At 45.8% G+C, this 19,112-nt stretch overlaps 2 protein-coding genes across 2 annotated transcripts in view; both read left to right on the top strand.

The window, feature by feature from the left end:
- The window catches only part of gse1b (Gse1 coiled-coil protein b), a 137,194-nt gene extending 118,255 nt beyond the window's left edge, over positions 1-18,939 (top strand). Inside the window, exons 4-17 of the mRNA XM_061277037.1 lie at positions 5,140-5,348; positions 8,851-9,014; positions 9,157-9,357; positions 10,491-10,658; positions 10,753-11,117; positions 11,205-11,535; positions 12,509-13,134; positions 13,539-13,651; positions 13,724-13,988; positions 14,566-14,679; positions 15,049-15,429; positions 15,973-16,314; positions 16,475-16,578; positions 16,998-18,939. Coding sequence (XP_061133021.1) covers positions 5,140-5,348; positions 8,851-9,014; positions 9,157-9,357; positions 10,491-10,658; positions 10,753-11,117; positions 11,205-11,535; positions 12,509-13,134; positions 13,539-13,651; positions 13,724-13,988; positions 14,566-14,679; positions 15,049-15,429; positions 15,973-16,314; positions 16,475-16,578; positions 16,998-17,138 — 3,524 coding nt within the window. The 3' untranslated portion in view covers positions 17,139-18,939. The remainder of the gene's footprint in view (positions 1-5,139; positions 5,349-8,850; positions 9,015-9,156; positions 9,358-10,490; positions 10,659-10,752; positions 11,118-11,204; positions 11,536-12,508; positions 13,135-13,538; positions 13,652-13,723; positions 13,989-14,565; positions 14,680-15,048; positions 15,430-15,972; positions 16,315-16,474; positions 16,579-16,997) is intronic.
- The window catches only part of LOC133153022 (cytochrome c oxidase subunit 4 isoform 1, mitochondrial), a 116,236-nt gene that overhangs the window by 89,119 nt on the left and 8,005 nt on the right, over positions 1-19,112 (top strand). The gene's annotated exons all lie outside the window — the stretch shown is intronic.

Genomic DNA, 19,112 nt, shown 5'->3' with positions numbered 1-19,112 from the left:
AACACTGTCGCTCATCGCTCCCTGTGTGTCCAAATACGTTTCTGTTAACGAGCTAATTCCTTTATTTTTGCTGTAGACCGAAATCTTTTCGGTTTGCCATCAAAATACAAGAGAAGAGAACAGATATTCACAACTCAGTTAGGCGCAAAATTTGTGAAATTGGATTAATTGTCACAAAACACCAAATTCTCAAAGAAGAAACATTGTAAATAATGTACTTCAAATGGATTAAAATGAATAAGACTTAATATTTTTATTGCAACTCATCTATCTATGTAGTAAAACTATGCCATGAGCAATTACAATTATGCTACAATAAATTATGAAATCATTATTTTGTCCCAAACCTATTACTAACCACAGCCCATTCCAACTTATTCTGCAGTCTGACCACTTGGTGACATTCTTGGTTCCTATCTGGAGTTTATAGAGGGCTGTATATGTTTGTGTGCGCTCATATCTACCTTTTGTAGAGATGCAGCTCACACTGTTGTCCACCCTTGCGCCGGCTCTTAAATCAGCACCCTGGCTATCCCCAGACACGTTGCTCGCCTGCAGATGATTTATTAAGTGCAGATAGCGTGAGGACGCGGCTCTCATCACCTCCCTCGTGATCCTTCTCCCCTTCATCTTGCTTCACGCCCTCAGCCCTGTATGCACGCTCTATTACTTTCTACTTCTGTCTCTCTCCTTAAGAAAAATTCCCCTGCAGAAGCCATTCTTGCTGCCTTTTTTTTTTTTGGTCTGCAGCACACCTTAAATGATTTTTCTTCTTATCGCTCTGTTTTGCTTTTTAATATCTTCCCCATCCTGCTGCAAAATTGGAATATGTGAATGCCAAGTCAAAGAGGTTCTGTTCTTTGTCTTTGTTGTACAAAAGGCCACCAGATAATTGCTGATAAATCCCAAGCACCTTTTTTTTATTAAACGGCAGTTTGCTATTTTGGGGGCCTTGCTGACTGTGCTGTCTGGCTGCTCTAGGATGTGATGAGCATGTGCGTCAGCCGTTGGGGCATCTGGGGCAACTCCGCTTAGCTATGACCTCTGGGGTGGGTAGCGGCACGACCCCCGTGGAACTGCAGCCACGTCAAGCCTGTATTTATAGGCAACACCACCACCACACATGCAATAGTTGTCTTTGCCATCTGACTCAATCTCTCACGTCGTGGTTAGATGAGTTGTGCAGCATATTGTATATGGGATAGCATGACTCATCGTCCCATGGCCTGGAGGACTTTGCTTGGCGAAATCACCGCCGGCAGCTACTCGTTTAAGTATTCGAGCACTATCGCTCTTCATGTGCGCAAGTGCAAACACAAATTTTCACTTGTCTGTTGCAAGTATAATGAATAGTTGGGTGTTCTGAGTGCTGTGCTGAAGAGGGGAGGTGATGGATAATGAGCTTCAGAGTGGCACAAAACACACGCGCGCGCACACACACACGCACACAAAGCGCTGATAACATGCTGCCTCAAAAAGCCCAGCCCGCTGATATGTGATTAATTAGGCAGATCTGGGTTTAATCCTCGCAGTTGTTTCCTCTCGCACGCTTGTAGACACATCATCAGAATTTCATCACTGGCTTCCTACCAACTGTTGTACCCTGCTTGGAAATAAAGTGACTACAGAGAGAACGAGAGAACAAAGGTGGATAAGATAGCGAAGTACATTGGCAAGACAAGAAAGATTTGAAAGTAATTAGCAGATTTGTGAAAACCTGAGCTCATAGTCAGATTGTGTGCAAGATGCGTGCATGTTTGCGCGCTCGTGTCCGGAGGCCCTCCTTGTTTCTCGGAGCATGCTGGGACAGTGTGTCTGTGACCTCTCCATCTGGAACCTGCCTGAAGCTTGTGCTGCCTGGCTGTGCTGTGCATGTATCTTCAAGGCAAAAGCCTCCAGGCTGTGACTGGCGCCGACACACTCACAAACAAGCGTCGTTTGACACTGCACCACCACCCAGCCTCCTCCATATAAGCTAACCGGATTTCTTGCGCAACCCTCATCAGTTGCTGCATTTAAGCGCTCATGTGCTCGTGTGTCGAGTCAGCAGAAGTCAGAATGCCCCATTTTCTTCTGTATTTCCATTTGTCATTTATTCACTCCTTGGCACAGCATGCCCGACCGAACCTTTTTTTTTTATTAGATGAGATCAATGGATGAAGGAGCAGACGTCAGCCTATGACATCAGCTTGGTCTGTTGTTTGTCGTAAATATGTGTGCGCATATGTGGCTTTGCTTGAGCGGTCAAGTGAGGGAGCAGCCCGGCAGAGCGGAGGCTTATAATAGAGGACACGATCCAGAGAGAAGCCCCACATAAATCAAACAGCCTCAGCCTCCATGCTCTGCCTCACTTCCTCTCTTTTTAAAATTGATTTTTTTTATATTGATTTTATAGATCCAAAGTACTTAGGAGGGTGTGTTTTCCAAAATAGATAAACGTTTTCATGTTTAATGCCGTATGAAACTCAATCAAGTACATACTGCTTGCACTCCTTTTTTGAAGGGGAAGTCTAGTCAAAAAAATATTTACAAGAATATGCTATATGCTCCTCTACTAGCCTAAAGATGGCATTCTGATTAATATTTTGCTTTTGCTATATGAATTAAACAGCAAAATCCAGCCTAAATTTAGCGTTCTGATTAATATTTCGCTTTTGATGTATGGATTAAGCAGCAAAATCCACCTGCATGTAGTTTGGCCATTGCCTTGCCATGTTATTGTACAGCTAGCCACATTCACTGTTAGTGTAGATGAAAGAGGAGATGTATAGTTTAGCCATGACACCCATTCAGTAGGATTTTTATATTTCAAACAGTGGTCTAGTTGTTGTTTTTGAAATAGAACAGAGGTGTGAGGTGTTGAGAAAAGGTTGTTGGATATCTGCTGCACTGAGATCTGTTCATATTTTAGTTGTTATCCGCCTCTCATTTCCCCGCTCACCTGTTGTGCTCCTCATCCTGTTCACTTAATTATTTAGGCTGCTCTGCATCTTTTCAGCTTTTAACACAGAAAAGGAGGAGGAAACAGAGGAGATGAGAGGAGGGCTCAAGGGGGAGTCGGGTGGAGGAAATAAATGGAGTGGAGGTCTGTTGCTTAGCAGTACAGTATCACTGTGATCACCGCTCCCCTCCACTCATCTCTGCCTCAACCCTCCTTCCAGCTTTGTGTTCCCCCATCTTTGTTGAGCATTGTGTGTATGTGTGTGTGTGTGGTCAGCGAATAGGCGGCGACACAAGAGCTGTATTAAGTGTACCTCCGTTCCCCAAGCTGAGTGGGCAGCTATTGATTGGTCAAGTCTTGCAGGGGAAAGTAATGGCTCTCTGAGGTGAGAGGGGAGGATTAGGCTACTAATTGCCTTTGTGTAGACAAGATATGCCCCCCCCCCCCCCCCCACACACACACACACACGCACACAATACGCAGTTTTCTTTTCTGCTCCACCTCTTGCTTCACCTCACACCTTCTTTGCACTCCCTCTCTATTTTCTAACCCCCAGTCACCACCTATCTCATTTTTCATTTTTATGTCTCTCCTCACGGTGCTTGCCAGCTACCCACCCCGGCCGGCCCCACCGTTCTTTCTAGCATAGATTTCTAGTTTTCTGGACCGTAGTCTTACTGCCATTATTGATTCCTTCCATTATTCAGTGGTATTAGTCAGAAGGATTAAAATCAGGCAATGATTTGACCACACCCACAATGAGAGGATGTTGTCTGTTCAGTTACCGCGGTAACCGTCGCTAGGAAGAAACGGTAACGTGAATGAGACCTGTGGTTTTTGTTCTGATGGTGGGAAAGGTGGGGAGGAAGTAGACCTGAAACTGAAAAAGAGTCTGCGGTTTCAACAGCTTTCGTATGTGCGGCTGCGTGCGAGATTGTAGACGGTCTAACTACCTGCTTGCAGAATGCAGATGCTCTTTTGTCTCCCGCTCGTGCTTCCACACGCGTGTGTCCCATTGAAATGGTTGTGACCCAGTTTGACTGTGTAATGCTGCGTTTTGGATGAGCCAAGGAGACCCGCTGGACAAGATTATGGAAGAAAGAGTAAGGCTTATCGGGCACCCTGGTGAGGACTCATAGTTATCGGCATACAGACAGATACAGTCAATACGTGTGGTCTCGAAACGGAAACTGCTGTCAAGTGTGAATGTGAGCACACGATTTGGGTGCATTGGGACTACAAAGAGAGAGAGTGAGGAGTGAGCAAAGCAAGGCATGCGACCAGACTGTGACCCTCCGCTCCAGGCAGTCCCTGGAGGGTTTTGTTAATGTGACACAAGCCTCGGCACAGCAGAGAAGCTCATTGGGCCAGCTTCTTGCCACCTGTTCTATGTGTGTGCGTACATGCAGCGGAATTACAAATCTAGCGGTATGTGGAACTGTGTACGTTCGCTATGAGTGCTTGACTCTCAAGCAACCTTTCCGGTGTGTTGAGATTGTGGCTCTCGCAACGCTGTGCATCCTAATTACTGTCACTTTATAATTGTGGCCTACGGCCATACATCTGGCCTTTTATCTGTTGCTGTTGTATTACTACAATCGCCGTTTTGTATTTAGTGCGCAATGGCCGTTTGAACAAATTGTCTTGATCTATGAATCTAGAAAAGGAGTGATGAATTTTATTTTATTTTTTTTCCTAAAAGACAGTTATGAGAAAGTCCTGTTTTTTCTTAGAGATATATTGACCTACATCTTTGTTCGAAGAAATTCAATTCACTTGGAAAGTACAGACATCAAAAAAATAATAAACCGCAGCCCACGCTAAAGTACTTCACAGAACCACTACAGACCTTGTACTTCCTGTTTATTTAATTTTTGATTTTATTTATTTATTTATTTATTGATCCAGGTCCAATCAACAGATGAGTTGGGCCGGAATTAATTGCACCCTCTGCTGGTTGGATAATCCATGATTAATGGCTTCTCTGCTTAACGACACACATCCTATGCGTGTTGCTAAGAACTGTTGATTAATCAAATCCTACATGGGCTCTGGAATATCCTTGACAATCAAAATTTTATTGTGTCCTTTGTATGTACATTTGCTTTTACATATAACATTACTAATCAATTCTCCTTGTGTGGAACAGCATAAAGGCATCCATAACACATTCATTTCTCTTCTCTATCATTCCTTAGCTGCCTCCTCCATCAGCAGTGAATCCTCCCCAGTGTCGTCGCCAGCCACCAACCACAGCTCTCCCGTCAGTACGCCCAAGAGGGGCCCTCTCGGTCCAGGGCCTGTCCTGGTTCCGCCGACAGGCCACAGCGTGCCAAACACTCCACCCGTCGTCACCATTGCTCCAACCAAGACTAGCAACGGACTCTGGAGGACCGAGGGACGCCAGGTAAACAAAAAGATCAAATAAAGAGCTTTTTGCGAAAGCTGTTCTATTTTTAGCCCTTCTATTTGCTTGTGTGTCATCCAAGCGACGATGAAGTGTTTATTCTTCAGCTTGCCAGTTAGCACAAGCGTGCGCATCTTCCGGCTTACGAGGGATTAATGGATTTTTTTTTTCTTTCCGCTGACCTGTTACCCAAGATATTTGTGCTTTTGACATACCTAATGGAGCAAGGAATATTTGCTCCAGTTCACTATCATGGCACTACTTTGCCACCTTTCACGCCCACTTTGAGCCAGTGACTGAAACACTGCGAGCTGCCCTCTGGTCATCAAGGTGACATCCTCCCTACTTAACCCTCTCGGCCTTGGCGCAGCTCCTGTGAAGTGAACAGCCCTAAGGCTCCTCCATCCTCCTCCAAGTACAAGTAGTTCCACCTTCCTCACCCACGTAGTCAAGCGCATCCTCTGCCTCGTGAGTCCTGATGCAAGGTTGCTGTTATGTAGTGGGGCATTAGAAAGAGGCGGAGAGGGAGCGCTGCTTGCTTTGATAAGGAGTGGATTATGGATTATGGCCTTGCTTTAAGCCTTCTTATCGCAGATCAGGGCTAATGGTGGAGGCCAAGCACACAGTTATGGACAGCACTTGCCCGGCACCATGCACAAACTGCCCTGGACACTTTGTTTGATGGATTCAAAGGGCTAAGGAGAGAGGAAGGGGATCGGGGGCATAGCAAACACCCATTGAGAAGGTCATGCATTTTGAAATATGCAAGTGCATTCAGGCCATTGTCTTCTTGCCTGTGGACACACCGCTTAGATCCCTCTCTCAGCTTAGCGATGGCTTTTTTACAAAATAACGCTTGCGGGGTTCAAAGGTTGAACACGTATTGAAGGGGAGGGAGTGTCTTTTGGCGTTCGAGTGTGTCACCATTTCAAGACGGTGAAAGCGAAAGCACCCTTTCTTCACGAAAATAGTCTTGTTTGTTAGCGTACATGTTTATGCGCCTGTGCATGAAAGAGGTCAAGCGACAATGGAAAAGGTCATGTCACCAGGTTTGTGGGGCCTCTGGCAGCTTTGTGGAGCAGAAGAATGACGATGCTGAGGCAATTGATTTAGACAAGGGAGCTGAGGTGGGCGAGTGTGTACGCGTATTCGAAAAGATAGAGTACGAGCACTATCTGGCTGCGATGCCGCCACTTAAGAGCGCTCATACGAGCACTATCTGGCTGCGATGCCGCCACTTAAGAGCGCTCAAAGACTCTTGTGGTCAAAGACTCTTGTGGTCATACAGAGCCGCAAGGCCAGAGAGGTCACACAATTCAAAGAAAACGCTTTGCATGAAGGCCGTGGTGTTATTTCTAAATCCCTTTACAGTCTCTAATAAAAGCTTGTTTGTTGCTGTGTTAACATACAATATGAGTGCTGCTTTCTATTTAGCGTCCCTTAGATGAGGCAGTCTTTCATGAGGGGGGGGGGTGTAATTGCCAAAGCAGTGATGGAAGGAGCGTTTGGTGCGTTGGCATTTTGCTTTAATGACTGCAGGATTCTGCTCCCGCTGCGGCCAGTAATTGCTTTTTAATTGGCAATTTCGAGTCAGGGCTTCATCTGAGAGGCAAAAACGAGCACGCTACAATGTGTTGGGTCTCGCAGACGCCGAAGGTTACGGGGCCTGACTCGCTTCGAGGAAGATGGCTGTAAATGGTGTCTTCAAGACTGCGCACTTTCACGAGTGCGTGCATGCATGACAAGCCGCTCTTAAAGACAAGTCGGAGGTCAAAGTGTAATGTCTGCAAAGGTGTATGAGTGCCTGGGTGAATGAAGGTGTCTTTCTAATAGGGAATAGAATTTTTCTCTCTAGCATAGCCGCTTGTAACTTTGTATAGGAGTAATTGTCCTTTTGCAAACATACAATAATTTTTATAGGGCTAATTAGCTCATTTCCATTTATACTTCTATGTTCATGCTTTTGTTGTTTCGATGAAACATGATAAGAATGTGCAGTGACAGTGCTAAGGCAATCGCAAAATTGCAGCAGCACGGCCGAGCTTTGTTGCATCCCTCTTACGAGGGGATTTCTGTGAAACTGGGTGGAAAGGAACAGTTGATTCTGCTGGTCATCATAATCTGGGCATAGCACCAACCAACAGTTACTCAGTCACACTCTCTGTAATATGTAGAATATTGGTTGATGCAGTTTTCCCTTTCAATTGACCAAGAAACCAGATTCATCATAGAATTATTCGTCTCTGAATATATATATATATATACTTGTGCAGTTGCATACCATTTGGAAAGTTCCAGCTTTAATGGGTTCACGTGACTGATATAACATATATGAAACTTTCTACTTGGCCTTTTTGGGGATGCAATATCCTTGTTGTTAAAAAGCATTCGAGAGAGTGAAGCAGCATTGTGTTTAGTGAAGCCCATCAAACAAGGAGCTTACCGTGGAAAAGTGGATTCAAGAGACAAAGAACAATATGGGGAGTGAGCATTTGCGAATGGATGTTGCACATTTGTGTCAGCTTGGGTCACCGATTGCGGAAATACAACGCAGAGGGTAATGCCTCACTAAATGGGATTTGTTTCATCAGTTGAGTGCTGTTGCAAGGTTTCTTTCTTATTCTGCCCAGACCAAAGGTTAATTTAGTGGGGGCAAGAAACTATCTTCTCTCCTGCCTTCATTACCGTCCACCGCGCCACCCCTCCCTTGCTTGTAGTTTCATTTTTGGGGAGGGAGAGCTGTTCCTCCTCCACTCACTATTTCCCCCATAAACAGTTTCCTCGTACAATTTACAAAGGTTGCAAGAATCTCTGTTCTGCAATTGCATTTTTTGCCAAAGAGAAACCAAAGCGTTCAGAAAGCGCACTCCCACTCCCACAGCGGGATGCCTTTGTAGCTCTGAAATAGTGCACGTGTGTGCGTACGTGCATGTGGGTGCCTACCAGCCTGTGTGTGTATGCGTGCGTGCGTGTGAGTGTGTGTTGTGGAATTGGATAAGTGAGTCCAAGCTTGCTGCCAAAGGCAGAGAGGGAGGTGACAGAGATGTAGGATTGACAAGAAACACAGGCAGCGAGATGTTTCGCTTTGGATGTTGCCTTCTCTCTGGAGGTTTATGTGTGGACGCCGCACACACACATACTGTTTCGGAATTTATTGTTCATGTCTTGGTGATGTACATCACCACATTCTTATCGATCATAGTAATGACATTTTTTTGCTTAGATGTTGTTGTTGTGACTTTCAGTTTGTCCCATTTGGGGTCGCCTTTGTTCTTCATGCTTTCATTCAACGGCGTATATCCTCAGAGAAATAGTGGAGGCTTATTTGCAAGGAAATACTGCATGTGGTTGAGGTGTAAGCAGAGACTGTGAGAGAGCCTGCTGAATCCTAAACAGTCCCCTTTTCCCCTCACAGGATGGGCTCCATCAACACTGACAAGCGTGTCGGTCACATGTCTGCTCAAACAATGAATAAGACTCTCTGGTTGCGTCTCTCCCCCAGGCTGATTCCGGGCCTCGTGGGGCCAGCAGGGAACGGCTGGGTGCGGAAGGGACCCTCCCCCAGGAAAAGGGCCCCTCAGTCCCCGCCCACCTGCTGGGAAACCCTTATGCCTTCGGTCTCCCCCCTGGCGCTGTGATGCAGGATTCACGTTTCCAGCCGCTCAAGTGCGTATCTCCCTGCATGGGATAATTGTGGTATTTTGGAATGTGATGTTCAACCGATATGCTATTTGTATTTGTACAACCGACTTGAGAGAATTCCGATTCCCCCTGAAGTTCAACTCCCTCCTTTTGATTGTGTTAACAGCCTCCCCAGACAGTTGCCTAATGCCGTGCCGCCTGGTCCTGTACCCGAAGAGTACCTCCGTGGTTTCAGGCCCTATGCCACTACTGAGGATGCCCTCCGCATGCCCTCTTTGCCATTGGGTCTGGACCCCGCCACCGCAGCTGCCGCCGCTGCATACTACCATCCCAGCTACTTGCCCCACCCCTCCTTCACCCCGTACAGGTGGGTCTCGTCATACAAACGTTTTGGAGCCTGGACACATATATGCCTTTAGAATAAAATATGCAAGCTTATCTTTTTGACTAAAAGACTAACGGAAACTAAACCTTCAGAGCTTTGCCGTTTAACTTGTTTAGTCCTGACGTTTTCTCAGTCTGCTGTTTCAACATTACTTGTTGTTCTCCACAGAGGGCTACAAATATATGTGTATTGTTATATTTCCTGTTAACGTGTGTTGCTACACCATTTGTGTTCAAATATACATTGCAAAACTCGGTTGGATGACTGCTAAGTCAAGGCACCACTATTCTAGTATTAGAATGAAGGTCAACAATTATTCTGAAGTACACTTATCGGCCCATTTATGAAGTTTCTATTCAGCTGTATTGAGGAAAAAAACTTACAAATTTATTAACACTATCGGATACTCTCGATCTTAATTATTGTCGTCGTTGTTTACATTCGTGTAGAACTCCACCGCATCAAACTGAGAGGTGTATCTAATGTTTTGTTCCTGTCACGTTGTTAAAGGTAGCCTAATCCTAACCCTCACCAAAACAAATAAACACTGGTGAATTATTACAATATTTTCCTTTTAAGAATCTAGATATCTTTAAAGTTCTCATGTAGTGTAGACCTTTCCAAGAGCACTTAGTGGTCACTCGGAAAATACCAGCAGCAGAATTTCTTTTCCCAAATGGGATCATTTTGATGCTACATTATGTATGACTGTGTGCTAGCAGTGTGTGTGCGTGTGTATGTTGAAGAGCCCTCCTTGCTTCAGGCCTTCACATAAACTGCGTTCCCCGCTTCCTGCTGTCAGCCTTGCAACATCAGAGAAGTGCAGCAGCCATCACATACTGCACTGTAATGGGTTTAATGAGGGGTTGAGCTGTGGATGTCACCGATATACACAAGCGACACACAGTTGTAACATAACACAGACTCTGACAGCTGCTGTGCAGTGATTGAGGCTAGCTGACAGCGCTGCTTTCTTGAGCGATGAAAGACACTCTGGTTCTTCTTTTGAGGAGACAGAAGGACAAAGGTTAATGACAGTGAGTGGTGTGCTCTTCCAAGGCGAGACTAACGCTATTTTTATTTATTTTTTTTGTCCTGCAATGCTCATCTCCCAGGATGGATGACCCATTCTGCCTCGCGGCTTTGAGGTCACCTTTCTATCCGCTACCAGCAGGGGCCGCTTTACCCCCCATCCATCCATCTGCAGTCCATATGCACTTATCAGGGGTCCGCTACCCTGGAGACTTCACACACCCGTCACTCTCAGCACTGCAGTCTGAAAGGTAAAATTCAATTGACTTAGGGATTTATTTTTTTCTTTCCTTCAAAGCATCCTATTTATTTTACATATGGGCGCATGTCTACTTTTCTCTCAAGGCTTCAGCTGGAGGATGAGCTGCGGCAGCGCGAGAGGGAGCGGGAACGCGAGCGCGAAAAAGAGCGGGAGCGGGAGGCCGAGAGAGAGAAAGAACGGGAGCGCGAAAGGGAGCGGGAGCTGGAACGAGAGCGAGAACGGGAGCGAGAGAGGGAACGAGAGCGGGAACGGGAAAGAGAGAGAGAAAGAGAGAGGGAGAAGGAGAGAGAAAGAGAAAAGGAACTGGAAAAGCAAAAGGAGAAAGCGCTGAGAGAGAAAGAGCTTCAAGCCTCTAAGGCTATGGAGAGCCACTACCTGGCTGAGCTTCATGCCATGAGAGGGCAGGAGGACCGAAGCAAGCCAGAAAGACTCACCCCTAATCGGGCTGGTATGTGTCACCGCTGCCACTGCTGAGCCGCCATTTTCTTCCTCAACACCTTTCCTTATAAGCAATGATCTTTCTGTTCCTTCACAGATAAAACCAAAGAGCCCCCTCTGCCCGCTCCAAAACCGGTCCCGCCAGGACTCCACTCTGCAATGGTACAATCGCATCACCCGGTCCCTGGTCTAATCTCAGGCCACAGCCTCTTCATGGGGCCCAGTGCTGTGGGGACAGGTCTCCCAACATCCATAATCGCTCCCAGGAACAATGAGGAGGAGAGGTGGTTGGCAAGGCAACGCAAGATACGGCAAGAGAAAGCGGATCGCCAATACCAGGTGTCGGAATTCCGCCAGCAGGTTCTGGAACAGCACCTGGACTTAGGCCGGAGCCCTGATGCGCCAGAACATAGGACAGACTTGCACAGGTGAGGATGGAACACCGATCCTTTTCATGTCGGTGCTGACTTTGCATAATCATGCAGACACTACATATTTGTTTATCAATGTACCAATGCAGAGTTTCGGGGGGGATGGGTGATTTGAAGCAATAGAGTTACCAATCTAACTGCTACTGCTGCAATTAGCTACTACACAACTGCTGTGTGTGTTTCGGGCCTAGGAAGGGACAGTGGTGGTTTGAAGCCTCCAAGACTGACGAGCTTTAGAGGGTTGTTTTCAGAAAGGACTGGAAAAAAAGATCAACCCTGTCAGAAGAATCACATTGACTCTATTTCTGTCCACGCCAGCTTGTGCATCCAACACAGAGACAAGACTGACAGCTATGTTTAGGCGATGATGCAGAGTGCAAAGTGGGGTCCTGATAACTGCTGTTTCATGAGTTGTGGTTGGGAGGGTTTCAGACAGGCAGCTGGTGGGACGGCTAAGCTTCACAAAGGCGCAGTCTTGACTAATCCTGTCAACCTTGCCTGTGCAATAGCAAAAACATAAGCCTCCTACTTCTTTGTTGCATGCCTGTGTTGGTTGTGTACCTGACAAGAAGCTGGGTTGTGGTTAATGCAATGGGGTTAATCACTCGACCACATCATAGGCTGCAGATTGCAGATAATGCACATTTAGAGTCACAGAAACGTCAACAAATAGCTCTAATGTGGCGCCTCTTGTACTATGTTCTGCTTTTGTAAGTGTATGTACAAAATTCAGCAAATATTTTGTCAGTACTGCTAGTTTTCACAAATTGTGCGAAGTGTGGGCTTGTATTTGAAAATGCAACAACAATTATGGAGGATATTTACTCATACATATCTGCCTCATCTCCAAAGAATGTCTCAGGCTGCGGTACACATCGTTCCTTAACTTTGCCATTTTGAGCAAATTCCTACTAAGAAAATGCCTTTTTTTTTTTCTAATGCTTAAGCATATTGCATTCTGTGTTCACAGACCAAATAATCACGAAGCGGGAAGCCGAGACCCCCATTCCCATTTAGGTGCCCCTCCACCACTCATCTCTCCCAAGCCCTCCCAACCACCACGTGAACATCATCCTCCACCTCCCACAACTTTGTGGAACCCAGCATCTCTAATAGAGACACGCTCAGAGTCCCGACGCACCCATGATCCCTCGGGGATGGGACATTACGATCTCAGTCGGCTACAGCCCGGCCCCTCCAAGTATGAGGATGGGGGCAGGAGAGACAGTGGGGCAATGGAGAAGTATTTGCAACCCAGAGGTCCGCCTGGCCTGCCGGAGCCCGGTACATTCCTCGCCGATCTGGAGAAATCCACCCACTCTTTCTTCAACCAGCATCGGGCGTCCATGTCCCTGACCAGCCAGTATGAAATGGAAGGAGCTGTCAAAAGCAGCGCTGGACTGAAGAGCCTCCAAGGCCACGGCCGTCACGGACAAGCGATGGGCACGGTGTCTGGGTCAGGTGTAGGACAGTTAGCCCCACTGGAAATGGCGCCAGACACGATGCTGATCTATGACGAGCTTCTTCAGCAGCACAGAAGGCCGGTCAGTAAGCTGGACTTGGAGGAGAAGAGGAAGAGGGAAGCCAAGGAGAAAGGTACTCTCACACTGAGTGTTGCAGAACACTTTGTGATGACATGCTCCACTTAGGAGCTCACTTCAACTCAACATACTACTTGAGAGCATCAAAGTAGTGAGATTATATTTTTAAGTACTCTGATGACCCAGGCAGGGTCTGGCTCAGTTGGTAACAAATGGTAGACATTTCTGAATGTGTTTTGTAATTGGATTAGAGAGTCAAGGGCCGGGCCGTGTCTGCGTGTCAGCGATGAAGGCTGGAGCAAAAACTTGACTTGAATGTTTTTCTCTGTTTGTTTTTTCCTTTTTACGGCTGAGTCAGGCCAGCTGGAGCCGTTCATTTTCACTGACCGCTAATTGTCCTCATTTCATCTTCAACGCTGTAACCAGGACAGATTTTGTTGACCTGCGTGTTCTCTGCAGGTTACTACTATGAGCTGGATGACTCATATGATGAAAGCGATGAGGAGGAGGTGAGGGCACATCTCAGAAGGGTAGCAGAGCAGCCTCCACTCAAACTTGACGACTCCACCGAGGTAAAGCACCCACCGACACAGAATCTTTGACTTGACAAAAAAAATATATATATATATATGATTTCTGTGCAGAAATTGGACTTTCTAGGAATGTTCAGCCTGACCACTGTGGGCCGGCGGGAGGAGCTGATGCAGCAGAAGAGAAGAAAGCGACGGAGGATGCTCAGGGAGCGCAGCCCCTCGCCAGCTGCCACGCAGTCCAAACGCACGCCTCCTCCCCCGCAACTCAGCACGCGCTTCACCCCTGAGGAGATGGACCGAGCACCGGAGCTGGAGGAAAAGAAGCGCTTCCTCACGATGTTCAGACTTTCTCATGTCACCCTTCAGCAGAAAAAAGGCAAGAGACTTTTACATCTGTAGATATTTTTCATGCCATCTGTTGGTATTTTGGATCCACTTCCCACGTGTGTTACAGTAGTGAATCAGTCAAAGCATCGACCCGACGCCCTTTACGCGGCCTGCTGACATCATCATTGACTCATCTCAGCATTATGTCTAATTCCAGCAGAGGAAAGCAGAAGCTTCGTGTGCTCATTAGCACTCCGGGCATTGTAGTCGTTCTCAGCGGGGCTCAACAGATCGCTGACGATTCACTTCGGTTGAGCGCAGTCTGCTTCGAATGCAGCCGCCTCTCATTAGCACGTTGACTCCAGATGCCACCATCTCACCCTCAATTTCCTGTATCATTAAGAGTGTATTTAAGTTGCATACATAATGCACTTTTACCTTTGTCTGAGTGTGGAGGACTGTATTAATTGAAACTGGAATGTTCTCACACACGCACATACATTAGACCCTTATTTTGATGAAATTAAAATGCTGCCAATGCCGCCACAAAATATGCATGGGTTAAGGAAACTCGAGGCCTGTGAAATTCACTCATTTAATATTTTTCCTTTTTTTACATCTTCTAGATACTGAAAGGGCAGCGGAGCTGCTCCAGGCAATTAAAGAGAAGAGCATAACCTTGGATACCATCAGACATGCCCCTCATCCGCTGTGCAAAAGCCCCACAGTACAGCTCTCTGGTGAGACACATAAAGCACTTCCTCATTCTTAAAGTGTCGCAATAGCGAGTTTATTCCCCTAATAAAGTATTGTTTCAAAGAAACAATATGTACATGCATATATTCTGCTCAAAATCAAATCTCTGTCAAGAAGACAATCACAAAGAAATATGACGAGAAAGAAATACTCGTGCCAAAGAGACAACATCCAAACACAGAAAATGTAGATTGTTTGACTGAAGGCCAAGAGTCAAATTTCAGAAACCCTAAAACTAAAATGGCAACCGGTTCTGTGTGTGCCCTGGCTCTCGATCGGTCAGCTGGGATAGGCTCCAGCTCGCCAGAAAAATAATGGATGGAAGAAACTCAAAATAATAATATGTGTTGCAGATTCGGCATGTTCCCAGCCCACCTCAGAATCAGAAGACCACCACGGTGTCAGGACACATAGCCCCGCCTCACATTGCCCCTTGTCCCCGTCCCCTAATGGCAATCCAAAACCCCTTGGGGACACGCTAAGACCAAAGGATCCTCCTTCTCCAGCTGTCTACCCAGACAAGGCCCGGGGGCCTACCGAGGGGCCAATCTCCAGGAGGAGTTCCAGCCTGCTGAACAGCTTGCGGCCTCCGCTCCCTCTACAGGCTAAGGAGGGTGTCCACAGCATGAATGGACGCACCAAACCTTGGGACAGCTTCACCCCGGAGGAATTTGCTCAGCAGTTCCATGAATCTGTGCTGCAGTCCACTCAGAAAGCGCTGCAGAAACACAAAGGTAAAACTGTCAAGGGTGGGTGCAAAATTGGTTGCTATGATTTTTGGCCTGGGTTCCTGTTAGCTCAATGTTCCTATGAAGTCGCGAGGCTATTTTATTACTACTAATAATAATAATAGTATTTCTGGGAAAAAGAAAATCATCATGGGGAGTGATAGGAAACAACTGACCGTCCTAGTTTTTATGCCCTATTTATGAAATGTAATAATTGGCACTTTCATATCTTTCTTGGGGCTACAATCATCTGATTTAGTGTCTGAATGGATTTTGTTTGCTCATTCAGTGAACGTGTCTTCAGAGAGTATTCCTTTTATAGACTCCTATCATGATTTCTCAGAGTTCTTTTTACTGACAATCACTTCAATGTGGATAAGTCTCCTTTGGCTGTGGGACATTATGACCGCTATTCCTTCCATTTGATCTTTTACAGAATATTAGACACTTTCTTGATAAAGTTAATGACAATCATGGACATTGAGGGTCTCATATTTATCAGTCCATCCACTCCTTTTGAAGTTTAAGACCCCATTATTGTGTTTTCAGGCGGGGGTGCCGGGATGTCGGAAACGTCTCCCCTGCAGGAGTCCTCAGTTCATTACAACATTCCCGAGCTGCAGAGTGCCCCCGGCAGGCCGCTTCCACCGCATTCCCAGTCACACGCCAGCACGCACCAATCGGCTCTCGCACTTGCGCACGCTCACCCTCAGCCCAACGGGCAGCACTTCTCCGCGTCGCTCCATCGCGACGCTTCAGGGACGAGGGAGGACCTGTCTGCCTCAGAGGATGACGACGACGAAGAGGAGGAGGGGGAGGAAGAGGCGGCGCCAGCTTCCAAGTGGCAAGGGATTGAATCCGTATTTGAAGCTTATCAGGAATATGTTGAAGGTAAGTTTCATTCATTTAGTTAACCTATAACATTTAATTCCTGATTTTCAATGTGCATGATCTGACTATAAATAAGTTGTTGAGCATCTTGGTCACTAGATAGGGGTGTGATTTCTTTTTTTCTTTTTTCTAAACCTCTATTGTTTGTGGTTTGCCCCAGAACAAAGTCTGGAGCGGCAAGTATTGCAGAGCCATTGTCGACGGCTGGAAGCTCAAAACTACAACCTCAGTCTCACTGCTGAACAGCTCTCACATACCATGGGGGTAAGACGCATGCGCACGATTGGTGCCAATTGGTGATAGGTTCAGATATAATTTTTCAACTTATGTAATGCTTTTAATGTACTTTGTCGTTAAAATCATGGATGAATCTTTGTAATTTCCACTTCCAACCCAGGCTAAACTCGGCAACTCCACAAAAGACTATCCTCCATTATTCATAAACAGTACTTTGGGTCCATATAGTCACATTTATTTTGCGTGTCAATGAACTGTCGAAGTGAAATGCCAAGATTCATTTAGACAAAAGTTTGACAAAAATTGCCGTCATCTTTTAGCATCTGTAGTCTATTCATCATAGTGTAAACAGACTCGCAGATTTTTACGATGTATTGGCATTGAGCCTTGCTACAAACGGTTGTACAACACCAATTGTGTTTTCTAACTGCTTTGTGGTCCTGCAGGATCTGATGTCCCAGAGGCAGAAGCTGGCCATAGAAAGAGAGAAGCTGCAATCAGAGCTGGAGCACTTCAGGAAGTGTTTGACTCTGCCACAGACGCACTGGCCCAGAGGCGGACATTACAAGGGCTACCCTCCCAGGTGACACCCCCTGGCCACCTAAAACTAAAAGACATCTAATGCCCCACCCCACCCTCTTCTCAGATACTTTTCTTCTCAAATTAATAGCAGATTATCCCAATCTACGGGGATCCATGGTGGAGAAGCAGGTTAATAGAACAGTCAAAGAAGGGTAGTCAGGGCTACAAGCCAAGGTGTGCCAACATAACCACGAAAGGAGATCAGCAAAGGGGGCGGGACAAGATGCTTCTCACACACAAACACACACACACACACGCACTCCTCTTCTTCAACACCGCCACCCAAACACAGACAATCCTGCCAACGGGGGGGAAGAGACACTCCGAAAGTCCAAAGGAACGCTTGCGGCCAGTCAGGAAGTGACGTCATTGCGGCGGCAGTGCGAGCGTTCCAACTGGACATGCACTTAAGAATAATAGCTGAAGAACTACCTGGTGGTACTGTGTTACAACAAAGACATATTTGAATTTGGACAGAATGTTGAAATGCACATTTTTGGGGAAATAATTAACAAAATGTTTTATTTCAAAATAGGACAATTTGAGAATAAGAATTTTAAAAGGTGCTTCAGCCTTATATTGTATATAATATGAAGACTTAAAAGAATTTTTGTAAGTTTATTATTTTAATCATTGTTCTTTTCAAAGAAAAAAAGCCTGCCATTTTTTTAATTTGTTTATGTTTTTGGGTTTGCAAAAGACAGCCTTGCTTTTAGTGTTTGTATTGCTGCTGGACAGAACAGCTCATTCTGACAACACGTTGAAGAGAAGATGAGAGAAAACACAGGATCGGACCTTCAGCGGCTGCGAGCCGCCATGTGGTGCCGACCCGCGTGCCCTTTTGCCACCTTTTTATTCATAGCGCTGCGTGACGTCCATTTCAGTTACTCTGCTTACTTAACAAAATGTTTGCCTCCCACTGGAGTGTGCACACAAACCAGTTTTTGTTACTTGACTGGCTTTGACTTGATTTTTTTTATTTTATATATATATATATAAAAATGAAGTAAAGGGGCCAGATGATGTTGCTGGTTCCTGAAGACTCCTCCTCACACGCATCAAATAGCATCAAGTGACAAGCCTTTGCCAGATCCAAGCATTATATCCACAAACACGGGGGGCCGAGTGCCAAACAATACATTTCAAATTCAAATGATTTAGCCAAAAGAAATAAAACCATCCAGGATGGAACTAAGCTAAAAAGCCTACAAATCTTATCCCTCATGCGATGTCCAAGGATCATCCCTAATAATCCGATCCGATGCCAACGTGTAACAAACTGAAAATAACAAACTGATCTGTTTACAGCGTCGTCCGTGGCTCTACCTAGAGACGTGTAGCAACCTGCAGCGATTTTAAATTTCACTGTCAAGTCTGCCTGGAAAATATGCAGAAGGCAGTTCATCAAAATGGAAGCACAACACCCTCATTAGCAGCAAATGAATAAGTGCCTCAATTATTTTGGACCGTCTTTGATCAAACTGTAGCTCAAACCTTTCACATCCACCCAAACTAAAAGTGGGGAGCATCACAGCCTGTTTGTTTGAGGGCTGGGTGAGCGCGACAGGGTGGCACAGCACACAGCGTAAGCCCCGCCTCATCTCTCACCATCCACGCACGGCCACGCCACAGCGCCATTTACTCAGCGGAGGATGTCTAGATGCTGTGAAATCCTGTTTTCAAAAGAATTGTTCGTTTGACTCCATTGTAATGTAATATATTCTTTGTTGAATGTAGTAATTAGGTATTTATGAATATATGGCTGTGATTTCAGACAAAAAAAGAAAATAAAATATTTCAAAAATGCTCATGTAGCTTTGTCTCTCTGTCAAACTGAAACTAGTATGGAAATTGTTACTATTGAGGCAACACTCAATACTAGTAATGTGCTTCTCTGTAGTTGTGCCACACTGGTGGAAGATAATTAATTCAGTGCTTGACTAGCTTTACATGAAACAAAACTAAAGGGGAAAAAAACA

Source organism: Syngnathus typhle, linkage group LG4 (assembly GCF_033458585.1).
Source record: "Syngnathus typhle isolate RoL2023-S1 ecotype Sweden linkage group LG4, RoL_Styp_1.0, whole genome shotgun sequence".
Lineage (NCBI taxonomy): Eukaryota > Metazoa > Chordata > Actinopteri > Syngnathiformes > Syngnathidae > Syngnathus > Syngnathus typhle.
Note: the sequence above shows the minus strand (reverse complement) of the source record. Positions and strands in the feature narration are given on the sequence as shown.